Genomic DNA, 25803 nt, shown 5'->3' on the forward strand with positions numbered 1-25803 from the left:
ATGTTGAGTTGTTCCTTATATCCCCTGTAGTTGGCTCAGGCTCAGTGTGAGAAGAAGATACTGAAGGTTGAAATTCGAGGATAACTTAAAAATCATTCACGAAAAGTATTGTGAAAAAATAATGATATAATGTTTAACTAATAAACTAAATATATGTAAATAGTAAAGAACAATACAAATAAGATTAATAAGGACAAGAAATTAAATACAAAAGAAATTTCAGTACAGAATTGCATCATCTTTAGAAAAGACGCGCATACACACACGTACACCCACGCATGCACGCACGCACGCACGCACACACACACACACACACACAGGTCTATACTGTATATGATCTATGAACACTAAAATGTGTATATGCATATATTGCGCTTGATTGAAATGTTGTGTATGAATAACATAGAATCTACCATCAACATCTCAAAGGTTTTTGCAAGACATAAATGAGGTTACATTAACATCCAATAGACACAAATGGCACATGATTTATTGTTGGAAATAGTAATGTACTGTACCATATACTGTATCAGGAAGAATAACAGGATAAGTGACCATCGAGCTTACTTTTCTGATTGGCCAACCCAGTATCTTGCAATGGCACATTAAAGGCTTATGACTCAATCCCCAGCTCAATTGATTTTTAATTCATAGTTTCTTTAGAAACTATAGAGGTGATAAATCTGAGAATTTAGAGTCTTTAGCTAAGGAGAAAAGTCTGAGCACATGTGAGATGTAACGGAGATCTCTTATGAAACTTACGAGGAGATAAATGTGAGAATTCTGAGATATTCTGAGCAATATTATACTAAATATATATATATATATATATATATATATACTAAGTTCAGTGGATACAAACATGAGAGAATTAAAAAAATGTGTCACAGGAGAAACATGTGAGAAGCAGGAGACTTAAGCTTATGTCTCAATTTGAAGTTCATTTGATCTAATTTCTGTCTAGAAGAAAGGTGTGAGATGAATCGGAGATCTCTTGTTTGATGTTCCTTTTTCAGGAAATTTTGGCTGATTTGTATGAACGATCTCATTCATTTAGATTTGCTTTCACGCCAGTGACGTTAGGTTTAGTGACAGGGTTATGGGTGGGGATTCAGTGTTTTCTTATTTTCAATTACTTGTACGTTTTGTAGAATTGACAACATATGAATTCATACAAATTATCCACCTCATAAAATAGTTGTTAAATTTCACAAGATTAGGTTGATATTTCCTATTTATTTGAATAACTTATCTTTCTTTTATTTAAATATGTGTTGTCAAGGTTTGTTGTAGTAGAAGTATTAACCACCTTCACAAATAATCATATGACCCTTTTGCTTGTCAACCAAGTGCCTGCCAAAGCAAACAGCGCCCCACATTTTCCCCATTGTGTTAATCTGTGGTGAAAAATAGAAGAAAAGCTCGCCCTGTTGTTAAAATTACTATCATGAAAGCACAAGCAGAAAAACCAAACGAGAACAATAATAAGATAATAACAACAGAAAACATTTATTCATGTCACATGTTTATTAGCATGATTCTTAGTTTTTGCAAGAGTACAAATTAATTCACAAGTAAAGAAAGATGTAAAACAAATGTAAATATATATTATGTATAGAATATACCAATGACACCCTACTGTTGTACTACAAACTATCTCTCAGGTTATAGCACACAAAAAACAACTAACACCACAAACATAGTGAGAGTGATTTTAATGAGCTTCATGTTCTAACATTCAGCAGTGAATGAGCATTTGCATTAAACGTTCAGTTTGTGTCCAGATTAAAGATGTTTATCACAAGAACCTGTAAAAAAACAACAAGAAATCAATCAGATTATGTAAGCAATAAGGTACAACAGGCTGAGCTTTATCATGAATCAAGGACTGAAATAAAAGAATCTCTGAGATCACAGGCCAGACATTTGATCAGTACATATGTTCCCTGCGAATGAAACCCACAAACTTTTGCTCATCAAACATGATTCTCTAAATACTGAACCACAGATATTTCTCTATCAACAATGTTGGTGATTTTTTAGTTGGAATCGTTCTCTTCATAATACACACAGTGTTTGAGCAGATTTACAGAGAATCATACTGTAGTGTTTTCAACGTCACAGTGAAATGACATTAAGGTTTTATCTTTAAACTTTTAGCTGTGACTGACAAAAAAAGCTTCAAAACATGTTGGTTTTGAAGAAAAGACTGATGTGTGTGTGTGTGTGTGTGTACTCGCCTCTGTTTGCCTTCTCTTCCTCTTCTTTCACTGGCCGTTGTGTCCAGGACAGTTTAACATCAGAGTTGTTTAATCCCAGTGCAGACTGAAGCTAAAATATTAATACACACATGATGAAACATCCTGTCATTTCTCATTCTCTCATCACTCATGTCATACACACACATGTTCACTATCAAACACTGTCATATATCACTTCTCTCTTAAATATCAAGTCACCTGATGGAGGATTTTTTCGCTCTCAGCAGCTACATCACCACTGGAGGACATTTTCAGTTTCAGAAAAGTTCTCTTTCTGTGACCTGAGACACAAATTCAACAATCACACACAAATAAAATTTAAGAGGTCACCAATGAACAAAAGCAGAAAGCAGAAATCAGAATCAAGTCGTTCAGAGTGATGTATGATATACGTAATGAAACATTTGTGTGAGATTGAATTAAACAACACAGTATAATGTTTTATGTTTTACGTTTTCCATAAACCTCCACTTCACACAGAGTCAGATAAGATGTGCGTCCAGTCATGACAACATTCACATAACGTCCCTCCATTTTACCACATGAGTAACTGATGGGGACACCAGGTTGAATTCCAGAAGTTATAGCACATCTAGAGAGAGAGAGAGAGAGAGAGAGAGAGAGACAGTCAATGAATCTCAATTTCATCAATTAAGGTGTTTAACTGAATAACTTTACATAGGATTGTTGTTTCCATTGTTGACCAGTGAGTTTCCGACACAAATCTCTGCTCCATTGGTAACTTCAGGACAGCAGGATGGTTTAGGAGCGATGATTACTGTATCAATCTCATAATAATCCTGAAGATCTAACCTCCACCATGGGTTACCCTCAGATGATGTAGAAGAGCAGTGTTCTGCTTCAACTGCACCATATCTTACACCATCTACAGCATATTGAGCTATCCAGGTGAGATATGTTGATGTCTGTGTGGCTGTTCCCTTAAATGCTAAATTCTCTAGAAAATATTTATTGAAAGACAGATGATCATTCACTATGCAGATAAATCAACACAACCGTGAGAATCAAGTAAGAATCATCTAAATCGGTTCACCCCTTATAACATTTGACATTCATATTCATGCATTAGCAAATCCTTTTGTCCACAACAATACATATTATTAGTATGTGTTAGGAATCATACAATTATTGTCAAATGTTTACAATTACCACGTTCCATTGAATGTAAAAAATTACCTGTTCCATACACCTCCACCTCACACAGACTGAGACGATTTGTCTGTCCAGTCATGACCACATTCACATAACGTCCCGACATCCCATGACATGAGTAACTGAGGGTGTGACCAACTTGAAAACTTGAAGCTATAGCACATCTAGAGAGAGAGAGGAAACCAATCAATCAATCAAGCGTTGAAGTGACTTGCTTAAGAACTTTACCTCAAATTGTTGGCTCCGTTGTTATCCAATGAGTTTCCAATACGAATCTCCACTCCGTTGGTTTCAGAAGAACAGCAGTCTGATCTAGTAGTGATGATCACTGTACTAATGTCATAAACATGGAGAAGATCCAACCTCCACCATGGGTTACTTTCTATATTAGTAGCAGTGCATGTCACTCCATCATATCTTAAACCATCTTTGGCTTTTTCAGCTACATTAATGTGAGCTGTGGATGACTGTGTGACTGTTCCTTTAGATGCTAAATTCTCTAGAAAACATAAATTTACTGATCAGTAAGTCTGCAGATATATAAACACATGTGATCATCAAGTAATATCCATTTGAATCTTTTCAGCCCGTGTGTTATGAAAGACCCACAGGCCACATCCTCTTCAAACAGCAAAAAAAAAAACACTGCAATATTTTATCTGACATTGAGTGCGTTTATATGCACAGTCTTATGCTAATTATGCTTTAAGTCCCAGTGAAATAAAAAAATTACAGTGCCTATTTTTTCATTAAATATTGCAGTGTTTTTTGTAAATATTTTATTAATGTGGGTCATTTTTAAATTTGTGTGCTGCAATAATCTTTAGTTAAAATCTGAAATTGCATTTTCTTCCTGTAATGACTATCCATCTTAAAGGTCCAGTCAATAATATTTGGCGGCAAGGTTGCGAATTGCAACCAACCGCTCAATCCACCCCTCCGTTTCGAAACACTATGAAGGCTGACAGAACATGGCGATTACATGCAAGGGCACCCGCGGTGTATGTAGATAGAAAGAGCTCACTCTAAGGTAATAAAAACATACCGCTTCATTGTGTATGCTCTTTATACACCTCTGAAGACATGTATGTTATATTGAATTTCGGTCAATAAATCAACCCAAAAATTACACACTGGACCTTTATATTATGTATGTTTGATGACTTGGGCGTTGCAACCATTAACTACTCCCCTTCAACTGTCAGTCTGCTGTCAGTTCAATTTCAATATGCAGAACAAAACACAGAGAAAGACAAAAGCCACGCATACTATTTTTCTCATTAGAAATTCTATTTCACTCGGAAATGTGTCAAAATACGTTTATAAACAATTGCAACTTCTAGTTCATGGGGACTTTAATAAGCTGATTTCTTTTATTGGGGAAAGGTCATAAAAGGTGTAAGCAAAAGCCCTCGGCAGAGGTAGTTTTTTGAACAGTACCCCGATTTCAGGTTGCATGTAAACATCTTTACCGTTTTTCCTCTCATTTTTGTTTATTTGCGCATGTCTGACAGCGTAATAGTAAAAGTCTCAAAGGAAAAAAAAAACTTATAAAAGTCCACTCTCGAGTCACGCAGTTGATGTTAAACAAATAATTGATACATTTGCAGATACTGCAGACATGAGAAAAGATATAAAAATACAGCTTCTGACCGATTTCATGCAGCATTTTAAATTATTAGATGGAGTATCGACAGTGACGTCACTACATGTGAGTAACCTGGCATGCCTCATATTTCCACAAACGCGGTTGTGGTGGTGTAGGCGGGGCGAGACCGTGAGTCGAGGCCAGTGAGTGAGTGTTAATGAGTGTCAGCTGTGCATGCACCGGTCTCGTATCACGGAAGAGATTGGGAGCATAAGAGAACGAGCGACCGGACCGTCGATGAGAATGGACCATACCTGGGTTTATGTTGTGGTTTGTAATTCGCCGACAGTTGTCCGTGAGGGGCAGCCGGCTGTCTTTTACTCTGTTATTATTTGATTAAATGTTTAAATGTTTTCCGGTTCCACCGTGTTACAGCGGTGTACTGGGTAGCCGGTTTACTGATATGCATGTAAACACGTGAAACAGGTTTCTTTTGCATGACATTGCACTCATTGAAACATAAGTCTGAAATTATTCTAACAGTACAGAACTATGAGTCAAATATACCTGTTCCATACACCTCCACCTCACACAGAGACAGATGAGTTGTACGTCCAGGCATGAACACATTCACATAACGTCCCAACATCCCACTACATGAGTAACTGAGGGTGTGACCAGCTTGCAGACCAGAAGTTACAGCACATCTAGAGAGAGAGGGAGAGAGAGAGAGAGAAAGAGAGAGAAAATCAACCAATCAAATCAACCAAACAATCGATCAAAAGTGATTTCATGAATAACTTTACACAGGGTTGTTGTTTCCGTTGTTTTCCAGTGAGTTTCCAACACGAATCTCGGCTCCGTTGGCTTGATCCAAATAGCTGGCATGAGTAGTGATGATCACTGTACTGATGTTATAAACATCCAAGAGATCCAACCTCCACCATGGGTTACTTTGATAGGATGTAGCAAAGCAGTATTCAGATCCATATTTTTTACCATCTATGGCATTTTGAGCTAGCCAGGTGAGATGTTTGGATGACTGTGTGACTGTTCCATTCAATGCTAAATTCTCTAAAAAAACAACATTGACAAAAAATATTCATAACGTATTCCAAAGGGGTGGGAATCTTTTGGAATCTCTCGATTCGATTTTGATCGATTCTTAGGTTCACGATTCGATTAAAAATCGATTCTCGATTCAAAAACAATTCTACAATTTAAATCAAATTTCGACTTGATATATATTTTTTATTAATATTTTATTCCAGTTTGTGGTTTAATGTTACTTCTTGTTCCTATTTGACTGTAATGGACAGTCCTTAAGAATGAAAAATACTGCTGCACCAAAAACCTGAAATTTATTTTGTCCCCTTTTCTAGCACATTAAACAGTTTAGTATAAAAATAAAAAAAGACTAAATATGTTTCCAAATGCTTGCCCTCACGGAAAGTGGGGCTGGATGTATTATTTGTCTTTCCTCTTCCATGACTAGCACATGCTCTATTTTCCTCTGCACTCTGTGCGCACTCTTATCTGTTCGGGTGGCGCACAAACTCTAGCGGTTGGCTTTCTGCTTTATAGTACGACCACAGCACGTAATTTTTAAAAAATTACATAAAAAAAACTCTCCCACCCCTAGAATTCCATAAGCGATGATTATTTCAAACACAAACATGTCATTATTAAGCAAGAAAAGAACAATCAGAACCTCATGAACAGAATTAAGCCCTTATTTAACTTTACATTATTTTGGCTATATGTCCAAATGAGCTGTTTTTCAGGGTTTGGGAAAAAATGATTGCCTACTGTGTTGTCAATGTTGACGAACACTTTTTAATATTTTTGTCTGTTAGATATTGGCAAAACCCAATGAAAAACATAAATATAATCATGATTTATGGCAAAAAATGAAAATCACAAAATATGGAGATACAATGTTTCAGAGGCTCATCAGCGATATGAAGAATTGTTTTACCTTCCAAACTTCCCAGAATGGAAGCAAGACCTGTTGAAAACATTTTACATAATTTCGGGGTGATTATGAGTTAATGAATTGTCTTTCATTTTAAAATAGTAGTGTGAAATATTTCAATCGTTGTTAACATGATGTGTGTTATATGAGATGATGTGAGCTGAACTCACCAGAAAGTAAAATCAGAACAAGTTTGTCCATGTCACTGTGTAAAGATGATGAAGCAGATCCAGAGATGACTGATGAGAGAGACCAGAAAATAATTGAGTTTCTTAAGGGCGTTATGAGCAAAAACTTCTGTCACACATGAAGATTTGTTGTGGTGTGTCCACCTCTCTTCTATCAATACATCTATACATCCCTCTGGACATTTGACTTTTGCTCTCCACCCTCATGACATCATCGCCGGCAGTTTGATGATTTTGTTTTACATGTCATTGAATCTTTAGAAAAGCACTTTTTTCCTCACCTAAAGCTATTATTTTGGGTCAAATTAACAAATCAAATCAGGTACAAATGCAAAACTGAGAACGTATCTAAAGACCTAACATGTGTCATGAAAATGGGTCATCAGGTCTCTGTTTGGTTTTGTTTACTTCTAGCTTTAAGATCGCAAGACAAACAAACATGAACTTGTTTCACTGAAATACAGTTCGTGGTGTAAAGAAATATTGTACAGCAATATGCTGATATCATATGAGTAAATATAAGTACAGGGAATTTAAATAAACATGAGTCCTATGAAACTACCTCAGAATGACCCGTCTGTGAGTCAGCGGCCTTCTCAATACTGAATGATGTTTGTTTGATGATCTCTCTTGAGTAAAGATTCAATTATTCAGTCTGACACTGATTATAATAACAAGAGTTTCCATAATCAACAAAAAATAGTTTTTATGCCCCGTTCAGACCCCCGCGACAAAGTGAAGTAATTCATTTCAATGGAGAGTCGGCGTCAATGACCATTGGCCACAGTAAGTGGGGGTGTCTAGAGACTCCACAAAGTTGAGATTTACTTAATGAATGATGAGCGACTTTCGGGAGCGACTACCAATAGGAGTACAGAAGCGGAGCTCACGTCATCCGTCTCTCGTCAGTTACCGCAGGGTTTGTTTATATTTCTAGGACAACCAAAGCAATGAACGCCTATTAACAACCAGTGTAATAAGAGAACACATCTTTATACAACAGGTCAAAAGCATTAGATGTTCTGAACATATGCATCTCTGTAGAGACTTGACTGGAAGTAATGGACACTGGTCTCAGGGTTGCCAGATCTATGTTACATAACCAGTCAAATGACCAAACAAAACTAACCCAAATTACCGAAACCAGGAGTCTTTTGAGTGGCCATATTGATGTTTGTCCAAACAAGCATTTACTGGGCGGGAACATTTCTTAGAAAAATGTGTGTAACTATTTTTTTACAGATTTGTTCCACAGAATGGTAAAAACCTGTAAGCTAGCGATGAAAAACTAATTGAAGCGATCTCATTTTAGATATTTGTGATCAGTTTGATACGCACTGGATTTTAAATGACATTCAGAGTAATGTGAGATGATGACAGTATGATGACTCTTTGTTCTTCATCATTTAAATGGTCAATAAAGATAAAGGACGAGTGATATATCGAAATGATTGAGTCATCTGGTGCACAGCATAATAAAAGACATGATCAGTATGTAAAGATAAATGAAACGATATGCATTGTGTCATACAAACACAAATGACCTGATTCTCTCTGTTTTGTTTAGTTCTGTTTTGCTTAGGACTCATTTGTTAAGAAGATCAATTCCAATTTATGTGAGACAAAAAACATCAGTGCTTATTTTCATTATTTTTTATCACTCATGTGAAACAGCTTAAACATGAATCTTTTCAGTGTTCTTCATAAGGATAACACCATTAAGAGCTCGAAAATTACTTATAGAGATCCCAGATCAGACAAGGAAACCCATTCTCATAATAAAAACAACCTGATAAAAACTGGGTTGGGTTCATGTAAAAAACGCAATATTAACACTGGTCAATGCAAAAATGGGCTTTAGTCAGTAAATGAAAGAACGGCTTGCTGATAATTTGGCATCTGCAACTTTAGTTAAGATAGGTGAAAAACAAGCACCTTTATCTGGGATTCGTTTTAAGATTTGTCAAACCGGGCCAATATGTTAAAAGCATTAAAAAGGATAAATTGTGCCTCACTGTTTGTGTACGCGAGGTTAAGAGATTCAAATAAAAAAAATGCAAATCAGATGGAGCATTTTAACTTTTACCTCAGGGGAAATTTCCTCCCGAGTTTGCATTCAACTAGTTTCGGTTAAGACACACTTGCCCAGCGAACAGTGGCATTTTGCACATCCAATACAATCTCACGGGAAATATGGCATAAATACAAATACCAACAGGGAACACATTCATTTATCATCTCGAGTGTGATGATGCTACAAAAAGTAAAATGACATTTTGTTTGCGTGAAACAAAGCATCGTATGAAATATCATTTTCAATAATGAAATGAACCTACAAAGACAAATGGTAAAAACTTTGCCCAGCCCCTTTAGCTGAGCCGGCCAGCAGACTCAGAGCCATGTCAGGTGTTATCACAAAAGCACCCCACATCATCATCAGGACATGAACTTAACTCCAGTGATGAGGGAGACATTTAAATATCTTGTCCAAGAAAATGTTCAACTAGAAGTGCAGAACTAAAATGTAATTCTCATGTCATATTGAAATTGTTTGTACTAAATAATTATCTAGTAAAATTTGCACATCTTGTAAGTATACAGCATATGTTTCATTTATAACATTCAATAGTGTTTAGATTTTAGTGCAATTTCTTTATGCTAGCATAGCTTTCTTAACAACATAATATCATCATCAAATCTCAAATATACTTTACTAAATGAACATGCCCACCAAAAAAAGGAGTGCAAAATATTTGCATGATTTATAGATTTAAAAAAGGCTTTTGACTCCATTTGGAGTCGTTATATAAGATCATTCAGAGAGGTATAGGATGTATGACCTGATCAAAACATGTATAATCATGATAAATGTGCATTAAAAAAGAAAAGGACTGAATATTTTTCCCAGCAGAGAGAAGTGAGACATGGCTGTTCTTTCAGTCCAACTTTATTTAACACTTTATTAATGATCGACTGAACCATACAGAGCCCAGAACTAAAGTAATATGACACTAAAATTAAGCATTTATTATATGCAGATGACTTAGTAGTAGTTTTGTCTATAGGGTCCCTACGTGGATCTGCTATTGCAGTATTATACTGAAGGTCTGGGAACAAGAGGCCCTATGACTGACAGGGAAAGCAACCAATCACGTTTCGCTTTGTGCCGTGTCATGTTTAGAGGTGCGGAAATATCCGCGCAGAAACAGCGTTCAAAAGTGAAAGGGGTCATATGGCACGAATGCATGTTTGGTCTTTTGTGTGTTATACTGTAAGATGCCTATGAATGTATTAGACACGTAAAATTGCAAGAGTTAAAATGTCAGAAAAAAAATATGCATTCTATCTAAAAGAGCGTGCTCATCCAGACCTGACTGAAACGCCTCGTGGTGTAACTACACCCAAAAAATCTAAGTCAGTTCGTGGTATGACTTGACTAAAGGGGGTCGCACACCGGACGCGGAACCACCAAGCCGCGCAGCGTAGTGCTATTGTTTGTAAAAATTAACTTATTATTTTCTATGAGTGTACACACACCGGCACCGCCATTCCGTGCATGTCGGTGGCCCGAAAAATACAGCGTTGTAGAACTTTAAATCGTGTATAAACATTACATCACATCTCAAACAAATGCTAATATTCATTTTAGATCTTCGCATACATTTAATCATTAAGTCGATCGTGATGAATTCCGTTGTAAATAGGACAGCTTATTTTTTAGATCAAATGGCTTTGTGTTGTTTCTGTGGGAAAGTTTTGCATTTCCCTTCATTCCAAAGTGAAATTTGGTGAACTCTGACCTGCGAATTCATATCACGTGATGACGCGTGAGAAATAGTAGATGAAAATGGCTTCGCTAGACCTTTTTAGGTGGAGAAAATTCTAATATTAAACAACCCAATTATGTTCACAATTAAAACTGCAAATACATCTGAATTCATGATGTGATAATAAAAAACACCCAACTTTATTTTATCAATGTTTTTTTTTGGTTGCTGACCCACACACAGGGATACAAATTTTGCATATTCAATTTAACCGGCCATTTACTTAAAAACTTTTATATTGACAAGTTTTCAGAAAGCACCAGGTTATAAATAGGCTTGCAATTAAAATAATACGGATGAAAAGAAGAATTCATTATGTTCCAAATAATGCACAATATTCAGAATATCAACTGAATAATTTACAACACTTTATTATCACATATTCATACCTTGTAAAGAGCAAGCTGACTGGTTATTTTCCCTGCACTAACTACATAAAGATTTACATAATTTAATCCAATACAAGAGTCTTTTTTGCATTTTTTACCTAGCTTTAACCCTTTACACACACAAAAAAAGGAAAAAATCCATTCATTAGTGTTTCACATTATGCTAATAATATAAATAATAATGAATGTTTTTTCATAGTATTTTGTGTGTGTGTGTGTGTGCGTGCATTTACTAAACACTCTTCAAACCTGTATTAAATGTAAAATTCTAAATATTTATTAATTCTATATGTCTATGATATCTACTGTAACTATATACATAATATATACATAATGATGAATCTCCCTGGATGTTCTTCATCAGAAAGCATTCTTGGATTTCTTGAGCAGAGGTCCGGAGTCATTGTCTTCACTGCCATCATCACGCAAACCCCGTCGCCTCTTACCGGAGGATGAGTTGGTGCGGGATCCGTGGGGTTCAGAAACGACTGAGCTGGACCGATGGCTGAGACTTTGGCTTGTGGAGGAACACGCCGTAAAAGAGTTCATGGGTTTTCGGGAGTGTGAGAAACCAGACCCCTCGGCTCTGTTCTTAAAACAGTTCACTTCCTGTGTGAGCAAGAACCAGAAAACCGGTTTGAAAAGAAGACAGAGCTTGATGCTTGACAAAAGCCTGATGTACAGTTTCACAATCTTACCTGCCGTAAGAACATGTTTACATTCAAATCATCAGGAGACACATGACACTTTGTGCAGCTGGGACAAACATGTTCATCTGAATCCAGCAGACACGTTCGAATACCTGCGACCAAACAATCACATATGTTCTCAAAGGTCAAACAAAACTGAGTGATATTTGCTTGTGTAGAGACTCACACTCATCGCAGAAGCTGTTGCTGCAACAGGGCGTCATCACAGCGTCAGTCATGAGATCTTTGCAGATCTGACACAGCAGAGCATCGGGCACCGGATCTTCATCTGGGGTGGATGTGGAGGACTCACTCCTGGGTAAGAAGGGCGGATCTTCTTTCTTTTGAGTTGCATAAGCCTCACTAAACAGAACAAGCGCACAATTATCAACCGAATGCAAATGTGTGTCAGTGGTGAGGTCTCTACAGTTGTAAACTCACGCGTTGATAATGGGAATGACATGCTTTCCACTGCTGCTCAGCATCACTCCCTTCATGTTGTGGTCATCCACCTCCATTAAGAAGCTGACAGGAATTCCTGCGCTTCTCCGTATGCGCTTACCCCCAATAAATGCTGGATCCTATGACGGCACAAGCAAGGTAGCATTTAAATTCATGGCCAAACGTGCACACAAATCCTGTCCACAGTTTAGTTATGTGTTACCCGTGTCTTTGGGCAGATTCTGATGTGATGCCCAGGTACGCCACAGTTATAGCACACATAGTTTGGTGGAAGGCCTCCAACCAGCTTGAGTGCTTCACTGGTAAGTGATGAGAGTCATGATGGAGAGCACTTGAAAATTCAGCTCACAATGTAAACGTTATTATACTCACTTGGTAGAATAGTAACAGCGGCTGGACTGGAACATGACAGCTTTAATTTTGTCCTCCTCTGATGCCTTTGCCTCAGCCAGATTCTCCGTCTGTTCATTTACAAATAAATGCTTTATACGCCTTTTTCTACACAAACATACAGTTTACATAGTTTTCATATTGTTTAGTGGATTTCAGTACCTTGAAAAGCTGCTCCAGTGACAATGAAGAACCATTCACTTGCTGTTGAAAGAAGACCAAAGAGATTTATTACCATTAAGAACCCCATCACACCCAGAGATACAAACTAAAGACACTTAACACAATGTAAACAGAAACACACCAAATGACATTTTCCACATTAATATTGGAATAAGTTAATTACAGAAAACATCAAACTTATAAGATGACGTGATGTATTTCTTGTAAAAAATTCTTTACATACTGCTTTTGAAGATCCACTTGATGGTTTAGACCAGTTACTGCAAATCAAAACAACAAAGACTTAATGACTGATTGATATTCATTAAAAGATTCATATTCATAACATCATCAAGTGACTTACTTTGCAGGTCTGTTATATGTGGATTTCACCCCAGTGCCAGGGATTCTTCTGACGGTCACCATAGTGTTACTGGGGATGATGTCTGAATCATCAGTGTATTCTGTGGGAAACACACACTTATTTACAGTCTGTCCACACCAAATAAAGTAATAACAGGATACTGTATACCGACCACAGTACATATCAATATATAATATTTTATACTATTTACAACCTTAATTTATAATAAACATACAATAAAATACATACTAGTGAGTGTACCAAACGGAGGTGACCTGCAGCGATTTTCTTAATGTTCATTTAATCATATATCAAAATAGTGATAAAAGGATAAAGCCTGTGACATCTGCCCTCTGTGACTATTTTTCCATAATCACACTTAATACTTTATACCCGTTAAAGAGAGCAAATAAGTCAAAGTTTACATGTAAAATAGCTGAACTTACCTTCATCAGTTTGCTCGTTGGAGATGCGCAGGTCACATCGCTTCAGTTTCTCTCGTCTCATGATTTGTCGTTTCAAATCTCCGAGAGTGATGTGAAGGCCCTCAAAGATCACAGTGTCGTGTGTAAGTTTACTGACAAACTTATAATGAACACACGGCATGTTGCGTTCTGATGCCCCTGCACACAAACAGATGCAATTAATGTAATAAATTGGCAGAAATGCAATAGAAATGAACAGATAATGGTCAGCAAGTAATTAATCACAACTATAATAGATATTAATAACACAAATATGAATATAAGAAGTTAAAATCAGACGACAACGAGGATGTAGAAAGGTGCTCTCGTGAACAGCGATCAAATAGCAACACTAAACAAAACTTTGCTTGTTACTATGGAAACCGATCAAGCGCATCAATTAAAAGCGATCTTGATGACGTCAATGTTTAAGATGCACATCAAGCACAACAAAAACAAAAAAATAAAGTTTTATTGAAGTGTGTTAACATTAGTATTTGGTGTCTATGATTACTGAGTGTAATTACTGTAATAAAATGTAACAGAGGGGATTTCTCTTCATTTATTAGTCATTTGTAATGTACTTTCATTTCTGAAAATGACTTATTATTTGTATTCAATATTCCCTTTTATTCGGTTATTTTACTAAAATGAATACATGTTTATTTTGGGCCTAATGGTTACAGTTTGTTACAGGTAATGTTTAATTTATAAAAAAAAAATGTATTGTTAATGCGTTTTTTATAAAGTATTCTTTATGTTGCCCGATGTAGTTAGTAATTATAACATTTTGAGGTAATATACCCAACATTGGTAATGAATAGAATTAATTTGGACTGTATCTAAAGATCAATTAAAAATGTTTTGAATATTTTTCATTTGACCTCAATTATCAACACAGGGCACGAGCAGTGTTAAATTAAACTTTTTTTTTGGCGCGCGCCAAAACGAGTTCACACTGGGGAAAATACAGCGTGATAAGGAGCATTTCGGCTCACATTATTTACTAATGCACATCGAAATACGTAAATGTCTACGAGACTTTGCATTTAATAGGAGTAAGAACGAGACTTTAAAAGCAGTAGTACAAGAGACAGCCAAAACCACGATTAAGCTTCATATTTTGAAATACTGTAGAAACAATCTCAAAATATATGAACATTAAACATGTATTTGCAAGTAGGGCTGTCTAACGATTAAACGCATCCAGAATAAAAATTCGTGTTTATATAGTCTAATATATTTCTGTGTACTGTGAATATTCATTCTGTATTCATAAACACATGCCCAAATATGTATAAATATTTAAGAAATATGTATTTATTCAAAAAATTATCTATTTATTAGTGGTAGGCATAGATTATTATTTTTTTATAATAATTTGGAAATAATCTAGATTAATCTAGATTAAAATGGCTCATTTGAATTCTGCCGCAGGCATTAAGAATATGTGTGCTACCCAAATAATGACTAAAAGTAAGTCTTTACGAACGGGTGTCTCAAGCCAGGTGGCGCATTAGACCAGGGGCTCATCTCCTGTTTCCAAAATGCATCACAAACTGCTCGAGAAAGCTGTTCTACTATGATAATTGGTGATGAAAATAAATTATTGTAACCCTTTCGAATTTCGCATTCTGTATTTTATGTGCACTACTATAATTAACCTCTAGAGGGCGGTTAATGCTGTGGTAGGTTGAAAGTCAATGTACATTAAAAATCAGATGAAGAAGCCTGCTGAATAGGTACGCACGATGTTAGCGTGTAGCTGCAAAAGACGATCTTATTTTCATTTGTTTCTTCGGTTCAATGTGCATATTCTTTTATAAGGAGTAATGTTAATCATCGAGGTAGTTTATCTATCCTGTTGCTGAGGAAAACAACCGGTCAATGCTTTAGGTTACTGGTTTTTCTTTTACACGAACTCTGGTGAGTTTTGCTTATGCATTACTATAACTTTCAAATTGATATTCCTTTATTTTTATATGTGTCTTAAAGCCAATCAGAGTTATATATTGTGTTTTAGAATGTATTTTTTTATGTTTACAAGATACAATTGATACGGAGTCAAATCTATCCGTGTATAACGCTAGTTTAACTGTTTAGTTAAATTGTTTTATTTTCAACAAGTATTATAAATGCAGCCAATGGGAAAAGGAATGTTGTACAACTAACGAAATATTCAAATTAGAGAGATATATTGCATATTGAATACTTTTATGCGTTTAAGCTCTTTATTTTTTTATTTAAGCTCTTTTATGCGTTTAAGCTCTTTACCACTACCTGTTGAGAGAACGTTTTTTTTTAAACCAATTCCACATTGCACAAGGTGCAAACAACCTTAGTCTTGTCGATGTTTCCATTAGGAAGCTTCTTAAAAATAAATGTTCCCTAAAGCAATCCGTGTTAGCTCGTCACGTTTGATGTGGTAATTTCACAGTAACGTTATGTTGTGTTCAGGACAAACGCGAATGACGCGTCAAGCGCAAGTGATTTACATGTTAAGTCAATGCAAAGACGCGATAGACCTACTTGCGGCGCGAATCGCGCGAACGAAGCACTGGTCATGAGATGATGAGGCGGGAATCACGGGAGTTGAAAAATCTCGTTCTCGCCCGCTACAGTGCTATTCAGCTAGGTATACATCCACGCTAAAATATCAAGGTGAAAGTTATCATAGCTTGCGTAGTATAGACCCAGCTCCCAACCCAACTTTGAGAATAGATTAACGGCGACATTTTTTTTATCGCGCGATAAGAGTCTCACGTTAACGCAGCACGTTAACGGCCCACCACTAGTATTTATTTATATTTACCAATTGTCACGGTCCCTGCAGGAAATAGTCAAGACAAGCAGATAAACAAAAGGATATTTGAATCCACGGAAAATACGGGTAATACACGACACCACAAACATATACAATACTGGACAAGGAACTGAACTGATAGGAAAACTAAAATATAACAGGTAACAAGGACCACACATGTGATCGGGATGAAACAGACAATGGGCTGCAGGTTCAAAAGTCAATGAGAACAAAACACAGGTGAGGGAGCATGTCAAAATGATAGTAAAAAACGTGGAACACAGGTAGGGAACACACAGGATTGTAACAGTACACCCCATCCCGAAAAGGTGCGCGCTCGCACTGTAACGCATCCAACAGAGGAGGACGGTTGGGGGTTAAGGAGGGGGACGAACTTTGGTGGGAGACAGGTGAAGACAGGCAGACGCAGACGACCAGAAGGACCAAGGGGGTGTTGACGGTGGAAGGAGCCATGCTCGAGACAGGAGGGAACCCGAGCAGGAGGAGCCAGAGACAATCCACTCAAGGGCCCTGATGGTGACCGCCAAAGGAGCCGATGGAGGACGGAGCCGTGGAGGAGGGGAGGCTGACAACTTCAAGGAGCCGGCCGACAGAGGCGACGTAGGCGGAGACCGAGAGCTGAAGAGCCCAAGAGGAGAGGATCCAGAGGTCCAGCGTGGAAATGAAGGCTCCTCCGCCTGAGGCAGAGACGGAGATCCGGGAGTCTATGGTGGAGCCGGAAAGACAGAGGAACAAGGTGTAGCTGAAGGAAGGGAGTAGCCCAACAGAGCTTGCGGGACGAAGCGATGAAGTGCAGCCGGAGGAGTATAGTCTAGAGGCGATGGCGGTTCGACGACCAACCAAGGCGGAGCCGGAGGGACCCAGGTGGAGGTGGTGCACGACCGGTCGACGGTGGAGACGAGGAAGCTTGGCACCGAGGTGAGGTCCTGTGGGCGATGGGCCGAGACGGAGTCAGGAATTCGGAGGCTGAGGGTGTAGACGAAGGGTCCTCGAGTCGCGATGGTACTGATGACAGGCAGCCCCGTGGTGGCTCAACAGCATCGATGGTGCCTGGAGAGTGAGCAGCGGGGCTGACCGGAAGCAGTGGCAGATGAGACAGTCCAGAAGCAGGAGAATGAGGGAGGGTGGGAGGGAGTTCTGAACCGGAGCCCTACGGGTTCTTGGGGACGATGGCCGCCCCCAGACACAGGCCTCCGCCAATGCCATCACTTCCACTGCAGTGGTATCCAGGGACACACTTACTGGAACCGGATCCAGGGACACACATACTGGAACGGGATCCAAGGGCACACATACTGGAACAGGATTCAGGGACAGCAGCTCTGGAACGAGCTCTGTGGGGGTATGGAACAGGGGCTCAAATTCCCAGAGTATCTGCTGTGCCAGGCTAAGCTCCGGGAGAACAACTTCCGTAGGCTCCGGCTGGTGTGGTGGCGGGAGGTTCTGGCCCATACGGCCTTCCATACCTCGACCGCAATTAACGGCAGACTCCGGGAAGCAACGAGATGAAGATTCAGGAGGTACTTGACCAACACGCCGTTTCCTACGCGGCGGTGCCTCTCTGTCGGCTGGGTAACGGATCTTGTAGACCATGGATTTCTGCGCGCTCCGTGTCCGGTGGAGGACCTCGGGGAGATTGCGAGGTGAGTTGGATCGCTCGCAGCTTGCACGGACGGGATCGGATGATGATCGAACTCATCCGGAGTGGTCTCGCCCAAACGGAGTTGACCATCCAATAACCACCGGATGAGATCGACAAACTCCGCAACGGGTCTGTCCCTGAACTCAGGACACAGACCCCGAAGGGAGTCATCATCCAACCCCATCAAAAAACACGCATTAAGCAAGCGATCATTCCATCTCACCTCCCGACTCAGAAGGAGCAATTTCTCCACATATCTCTCCAGATGGTGGTACCTCAGATTGTCCTCTTGAGAGATTTTGAGAAACTGAACTGATAGGAGAACTAAAATAGAACAGATAACAAGGACTACACAGGTGATGGAGATGAACTAGATAATGGGGTGCAGGTGCGAAAGTCAATGAGAACAAAACACATGTGAAGGAGCGTGGCAAAACGATAGTCCATGGGGAAAAGACGTGGAACACAGGCAGGGAACACACAGGAGTGTGCTAACCAATAATCAAATTGATTTACAAATTATTGTGTATTTCTATATTTTATTTATGTATATGCATGTATTTGAATGTGCTTTTTAAAATAAAAAAATATTATGTACTGTGCACAGACTCATATTATGTAAACCTACACTTTTATTTTGGATGCGATTAATCGTGATTAATCATTTGACAGCTCTAATTGAAAGAAAAATAAAGGCTACTTAATAAAAATATTTTCAAATTAATTTATAGTGAAACTTAGCCCTCTTAAGAACAAACTAATGATTAATCCAACAATATTTGATCGAAGCCTCTCATATTGAAACAGAGTGCAAGAGGCTCTGTGAGCTGGGAAAGTAGATTCTTGGCTTTTTTGCTTTTTTTTGGCACTTTCATAGGACAGAACAAGCACATACAGCAGAAATGCCCGTAACCCTCCAAACATCATTGAGGGGTTTTTAATTCTATTTTGTAACATTTAGCTGATCGAGTAATGTCAGTTTGTTGCTGAAACGTATGATTAATTGTACAGTTTTAGACAAATATGTGATAACACTCCAGTCCAGTGCTGCATTTATCAAAACCTTTTTAACACTCTGTCTTACTTAAAATATACTTTAGGCTGTACCTTAACGTTAACAAGTGTTTCCCAAAACCTTCTCAGTTAAGTATAGCTTGTTGGTCTGGACCGCTCTTATGAAACATCAGCTTTGATGGTCCATAACGTTATGCAGTAAGCTTTCTACATCGCAGTTTAATTTCACAAATACATTTTTATATAATAATTGAATATAAAATTTTATTTAGTTTTAAATTTACAAATGAAAAACTTGGGTTTAATACACTCTATTTAGGCTATTGAAGTGTTTTCATGAATAAAATTGTCATACAGTGATAGTTGTGAGCTCTTTTAATACAGCCTATTATCCCAAAGCACATCAGCTGGCAAACCATCTGACAGGAAAGGCGTAATCTATATGAAGTATGAATGTTATGGGGAGTTTCCTCAAATTATGGCAGCGAGACAGCTAATAGTTGTCTTAAATCAAAGACTCACCTGGTCCAATAAGAACAAGACACTACATTTAACCCTCCTTAAAAAAAGACATAAATCTTAATAAAGAAGTGTTTTTCACACCATGAAAATTAATTTCTGCATGTGGCCCAGTGAGCAAATTCTTTATAAAGTCATACTTTATATGTTCAGTTGCTGTGTCAACCTACATAAATAGCCAAATAACTAAGTATTATTAACCATACTAAAAAGTGCATTGTGGGGCCGATGGATTGTGTCAGATGCAAATACACTATATTAAAAAAAAAAAAATTAGGTAACACTTCAGTATAGGGACCAAAAATAATTTTTAATAATTAACAAAAGTGATGCAGGAATAGAGGACTTTTCTGTATTTTGAGTTATTTTTCTTATTGGCTTTTCAAAGTGAAAGTGATTTAGATTTCTTTAAATTATAGTTAAAGGTAAGAAATAATAATGAATGTTTTTGTTTTAGTATTTTGTGTATTTGTGAATTTGTGCGTGTGTGTGAATTTACTAAACACTCTTCAAACCTGTATTAAATGTAAAATTCTAAATATTTATTAAGTCTATATGTCTATGATATCTACTGTAACTATATACATAATATATACATAATGATGAATCTCCCTGGATATTCTTCATCAGAAAGCATTCTTGGACTTCTTGGGCAGAGGTCCGGAGTCATTGTCTTCACTGCCATCATCACGCAAACCCCGTTGCCTCTTACCGGAGGATGAGTTGTTGCGGGAGCCATGGGGTTCAGAAACGACTGAGCTGGACCGATGGCTGAGACTTGGGCTTGTGGAGGAACACGCCGTATAAGAGTTCAGGGGTTTTCTGGAGTGTGAGAAACCAGACCCCTCGGATCTGTTCTTAAAACAGTTCACTTCCTGTGTGAGCAAGAACCAGAAAACCGTTTGGAAAGAAGACAGAGCTTGATGCTTGACAAAAGCCTGATGTACAGTTTCACAATCTTACCTGCCGTAAGAACATGTTTACATTCAAATCATCAGGAGACACATGAAACTTTGTGCAGCTGGGACAAACATGTTCATCTGAATCCAGCAGACACGTTCGAATACCTGCGACCAAACAATCACATATGTTCTCAAAGGTCAAACAAAACTGAGTGATATTTGCTTGTGTAGAGACTCACACTCATCGCAGAAGCTGTTGCTGCAACACGGCGTCATCACAGCGTCAGTCATGAGATCTTTGCATATCTGACACAGCAGAGCATCGGGCACCGGATCTTCATCTGGGGTGGATGTGGAGGACTCACTCCTGGGTAAGAAGGGCAGATCTTCTTTCTTTTGAGTTGCATAAGCCTCACTAAACAGAACAAGCGCACAATTATCAATCGAACGCAAATGTGTGTCAGTGGTGACGTCTCTACAGTTGTAAACTCACGCGTTGATAATGGGAATGACATGCTTTCCACTGCTGCTCAGCATCACTCCCTTCATGTTCTGGTCATCCACCTCCATTAAGAAGCTGACAGGAATTCCTGCGCTTCTCCGTATGCGCTTACCCCCAATAAATGCTGGATCCTGTGAAGGCACAAGCAAGGTTGCATTTAAATTCACTTCCAAACGTGCACACAAATCCTGTCCACAGTTTAGTTATGTGTTACCCGTGTCTTTGGGCAGTTTCTGATGTGATGCCCAGGTACGCCACAGTTATAGCACACATAGTTTGGTGGAAGGCCTCCAACCAGCTTGAGTGCTTCACTGGTAATCGATGAGAGTCATGATGGAGAGCACTTGAAAATTCAGGTCACAATGTGAACGTTATTATACTCACTTGGTAGAATAGTAACAGCGGCTGGACTGGAACATGACAGCTTTAATTTTGTCCTCCTCTGATGCCTTTGCCTCAGCCAGATTCTCCGTCTGTTCATTTACAAATAAATGCTTTATACGCCTTTTTCTACACAAACATACAGTTTACATAGTTTTCATATTGTTTAGTGGATTTCAGTACCTTGAAAAGCTGCTCCAGTGACAATGAAGAACCATTCACTTGCTGTTGAAAGAAGACCAAAGAGATTTATTACCATTCAGAACCCCATCACACCCAGAGATACGAACTAAAGACACTTAACACAATGTAAACAGAAACCCACCAAATGACATTTTACAGCAATTTTCCATAATGAATTTTAACTTATTGAATTTTACAGTAAAAATAAACTTAGGCCTATTGTTCAAGGCTTCTTCATGGTCAACTCTGACCAGCTTAAAGAGATCATACAGCACAAAATAAACATTCAAGTCAACACTTTTGTTTACATACTGCTTTTGAAGATCCACTTGATGGTTTAGACCAATTACTGCAAAACAAAACAACAAAGACTTAATGACTGATTGATATTCATTAAAAGATTCATATTCATAACATCATCAAGTGACTTACTTTGCAGGTCTGTTATATGTGGATTTCACCCCAGTGCCAGGGATTCTTCTGACGGTCACCATAGTGTTACTGGGGATGATGTCTGAATCATCAGTGTATTCTGTGGGAAACACACACTTATTTACAGTCTGTCCACACCAACTAAAATAATACCAGGATACTGTATACCGACCACAGTACATATCAATATATAATATTTTATACTATTAACAACATTAGTTTATAATAAACATACAATACAATACAATACATACTAGTGAGTGTACCAAACAGAGGTGACCTGCTGCGTTTTCTCTTAATGTTCATTTAATCATATGTTAAAATAGTGATAAAAGGATAAAGCCTGTGACCTCTGCCCTCCGTGACTATTTTTCCATAATCACATTTAATACTTTATACCCGTTAAAGAGAGCAAATAAGTCAAAGTTTACATGTAAAATAGCTGAACTTACCTTCATCAGTTTGCTCGTTGGAGATGCGCAGGTCACATCGCTTCAGTTTCTCTCGTCTCATGATTTGTCGTTTCAAATCTCCGAGAGTGATGTGAAGGCCCTCAAAGATCACAGTGTCGTGTGTAAGTTTACTGACAAACTTATAATGAACACACGGCATGTTGCGTTCTGATGCCCCTGCACACAAACAGATGCAATTAATGTAATAAATTGGCAGAAATGCAATAGAAATGAACAGATAATGGTCAGCAAGTAATTAATCACAACTATAATAGATATTAATAACACAAATATGAATATAAGAAGTTAAAATCAGACGACAACGAGGATGTAGAAAGGTGCTCTCGTGAACAGCGATCAAATAGCAACACTAAACAAAACTTTGCTTGTTACTATGGAAACCGATCAAGCGCATCAATTAAAAGCGATCTTGATGACGTCAATGTTTAAGATGCACATCAAGCACAACTAAACAAAAAAATAAAGTTTTATTGAAGTGTGTTAACATTAGTGTTTGGTGTCTATGATTACTGAGTGTAATTACTGTAATAAAATGTAACAGAGGGGATTTCTCTTCATTTATTAGTCATTTGTAATGTACTTTCATTTCTGAAAATAACAAAAAAAATCAATATTCCTTCTTATTCAGTTATTTTACTTAAATGAATACATGTTTATTTTGGGCCTAATGGTTACAGTTTGTTACAGGTAATGTTTAATTTATAAAAAAAATGTATTGTTAATGCGTTTTTTATAAAGTATTCTTTATGTAGCCCGATGTAGTTAGTAATTATAACATTTGGATGTAAAATACTCATCATTGGAAAGTCATATAATTAATTTGCATGATATATAAAGCTCCTTGAATTTTTTTTCGATAGTTAATGTTTTACTTCAGTTATCAACACCGGGCACGAGCAGAGTTCAATTAAACTGCGTTCTAAAAGCGCATATGCGCGCGCGCTCAAAAAAAAGAGTTCACACAGGGGAAAATACAGCGTGATAAGGATCATGTCGGCTCACATTCTTTACTAAAGCACAGCAATGATTTTTAAGAAATACGTAAATGTCTTCGAGCCTTTGCGTTAGGAGTAAAAACGAGATTTTGAGGGAAAACCGCGATTAAGCTTCATATTTTTTTATACTATACAGAAACAACCTCAAAGTATATGAACATTAAATATGTTTTGCAAGACAAATAAAGGCTTCTTATTAAAATTATTTTATAATTAATTTATGGTGAAACTCAGCCCTCTTAAAAACAAACAAAGGATTAATCCAACAATATTTGACCATAAGCTGTCATGTTTAAACAGAATGCAAGGCAGGGGTCTGTGAACTGAAAACGTCTCGGTTACGTCTTTAACATTGTGTAGAACTGAAAGATGGGGTTCGCCCATGAGAACCTATAAGCTCTGACTTCTTTAGAAGAGGCCAATGAAATTTGGCTAATTACATTTGCATGCCGGTCTCCGCCCCCGGATATCCGCTATAAAAGATGACGGCGTGCAGCACTCATTTACCTTTTGTTCTGAAGAGCCTCTCTTGACTGCTGCAGAGTGTGATAGTGTTGTGGCATCTCTCGACGTTGTATCGAACCGACAGACGGGGTTCCCATGGAAAACGCCACAATGTTGTATCGCATCACAATCTGTAGCAAAGTGACGGTAACAGGCCTGGGCAGCACGAGGCTTTCACGAAACTGTAACCTTCCAGTGTGACTAACCCATCTTTCTCCAAGGAAGCGCTGGGACCCCCGACCGCTAACCTTTCACAGATCCTGCATGATCCCCGGGTCGGCCTTACCCTCGTGGGGCTCTCTAAACGCCTTGGCCTGGTGGAACTGCAAGATGGCCATGGCGTGAAGAGAGGAGGTAGCCTGGCCCGCAGCAGTGTAGCCCTTCGACACCAGAGATGCAAAAGTCTTACACACTTTGAACGGAAGACGTGGCCGGTTCCTCCAGGTGGCAGCTGTCTGCGGGCAAAGGTGCTCTTTCATTGGACAGAATAAGTAAATTTAGTAGTAATGCCCCTAACCCTCCAAACATCATTGAGGGGTTTTTAATTCAATTTTGTAACATTTACCTGATCGAGTAAGCTCAGTTTGTTGCTGAAACATATGATAAATTGCACAGTTTTAGACAACTGATAAAATTCCAGTCCAGCGCTGCATTTCCCAAAACCTTAACGCTACGTAAAGTTTTTTTTGATGCTGTTCACTTGAACACATCACTACGATTTAGGCAAGGCAAGGCAAGGCAAGGCAATTTTATTTATATAGCACATTTCATACACAGTGGCAATTCAAAGTGCTTTACATAGAAGAAATTAAAATAATAAAAAGAAATAAGAGTAATTAAAACAGTTTATAAAAGTAAAATACAGTACAGTACAGACAGTCGGACGAACATTGGCAACAGTGCTCATTCATTAAATGCATAGCTAAACAGATGCGTTTTGAGTCTGGATTTGAAAGTGACTATTGTAGGAGCACATCTGATCTCCTCTGGAAGCTGGTTCCAGCTGCGGCTGGCATAATAGCTAAAAGCAGATTCGCCATGTTTTGAGTGAACCCTTGGTATTTCAAGCTGATATGATCCTAGTGATCTGAGTGATCTGTTGGGTTTATATTCATTGAGCATATCTGCAATGTATTGAGGTCCTAGGCCATTGAATGATTTATAAACCAGTAATAATACTTTAAAATCAATCCTAAATTTAACTGGGAGCCAGTGTAAAGACCTGAGGACTGGTGTGATATGTTCATATTTTCTAGTTCTGCTCAGAATCCTGGCGGCAGCGTTCTGTATGAGCTGCAACTGTCTAATGGTCTTTTTGGGAAGGCCAGTGAGGAGTCCGTTACAGTAATCCACCCTGCTGGTGATGAAAGCATGAACAAGTTTCTCTAAGTCTTGTCTGGAAACAAAGCATCTAATTCTTGCAATATTTTTCAGATGGTAGTATGCTGATTTGGTTATTGCTTTGACATGACTACTGAAACTAAGGTCTGACTCTAGTGT

The 25803-nt window shown here is 38.1% G+C and overlaps 3 protein-coding genes across 3 annotated transcripts; all 3 read right to left on the bottom strand.

Annotated features, from left to right (window-relative positions):
- Window positions 1-2935: 2935 nt before the first annotated feature.
- Window positions 2936-5947, bottom strand: LOC130412867 (fucolectin-like). Its single transcript, XM_056737654.1, has 5 exons — window positions 5829-5947; window positions 5590-5729; window positions 3663-3933; window positions 3459-3598; window positions 2936-3219 (listed from the first exon to the last, which is right to left on the bottom strand). Exons 2-5 carry the CDS (start codon window positions 5669-5671, stop codon window positions 2936-2938), a joined length of 777 nt encoding a protein of 258 aa, XP_056593632.1. The 5' UTR covers window positions 5672-5729; window positions 5829-5947.
- A 5653-nt stretch (window positions 5948-11600) lies between these two features.
- Window positions 11601-14319, bottom strand: LOC130413372 (E3 ubiquitin-protein ligase RBBP6-like). Its single transcript, XM_056738515.1, has 10 exons — window positions 13915-14319; window positions 13469-13568; window positions 13349-13385; window positions 13105-13146; window positions 12925-13013; window positions 12755-12851; window positions 12532-12671; window positions 12278-12453; window positions 12100-12203; window positions 11601-12010 (listed from the first exon to the last, which is right to left on the bottom strand). Exons 1-10 carry the CDS (start codon window positions 14072-14074, stop codon window positions 11762-11764), a joined length of 1194 nt encoding a protein of 397 aa, XP_056594493.1. The 5' UTR covers window positions 14075-14319; the 3' UTR covers window positions 11601-11761.
- A 6225-nt stretch (window positions 14320-20544) lies between these two features.
- LOC130413705 (E3 ubiquitin-protein ligase RBBP6-like) lies at window positions 20545-23188 on the bottom strand. Its single transcript, XM_056739103.1, has 10 exons — window positions 22784-23188; window positions 22332-22431; window positions 22212-22248; window positions 21900-21941; window positions 21720-21808; window positions 21550-21646; window positions 21327-21466; window positions 21073-21248; window positions 20895-20998; window positions 20545-20806 (listed from the first exon to the last, which is right to left on the bottom strand). Exons 1-10 carry the CDS (start codon window positions 22941-22943, stop codon window positions 20558-20560), a joined length of 1194 nt encoding a protein of 397 aa, XP_056595081.1. The 5' UTR covers window positions 22944-23188; the 3' UTR covers window positions 20545-20557.
- Window positions 23189-25803: the final 2615 nt, after the last annotated feature.

The sequence above is a fragment of the Triplophysa dalaica genome, chromosome 23 (genome assembly GCF_015846415.1).
Source record: "Triplophysa dalaica isolate WHDGS20190420 chromosome 23, ASM1584641v1, whole genome shotgun sequence".
In the NCBI taxonomy this organism is placed as follows: Eukaryota; Metazoa; Chordata; class Actinopteri; order Cypriniformes; family Nemacheilidae; genus Triplophysa; species Triplophysa dalaica.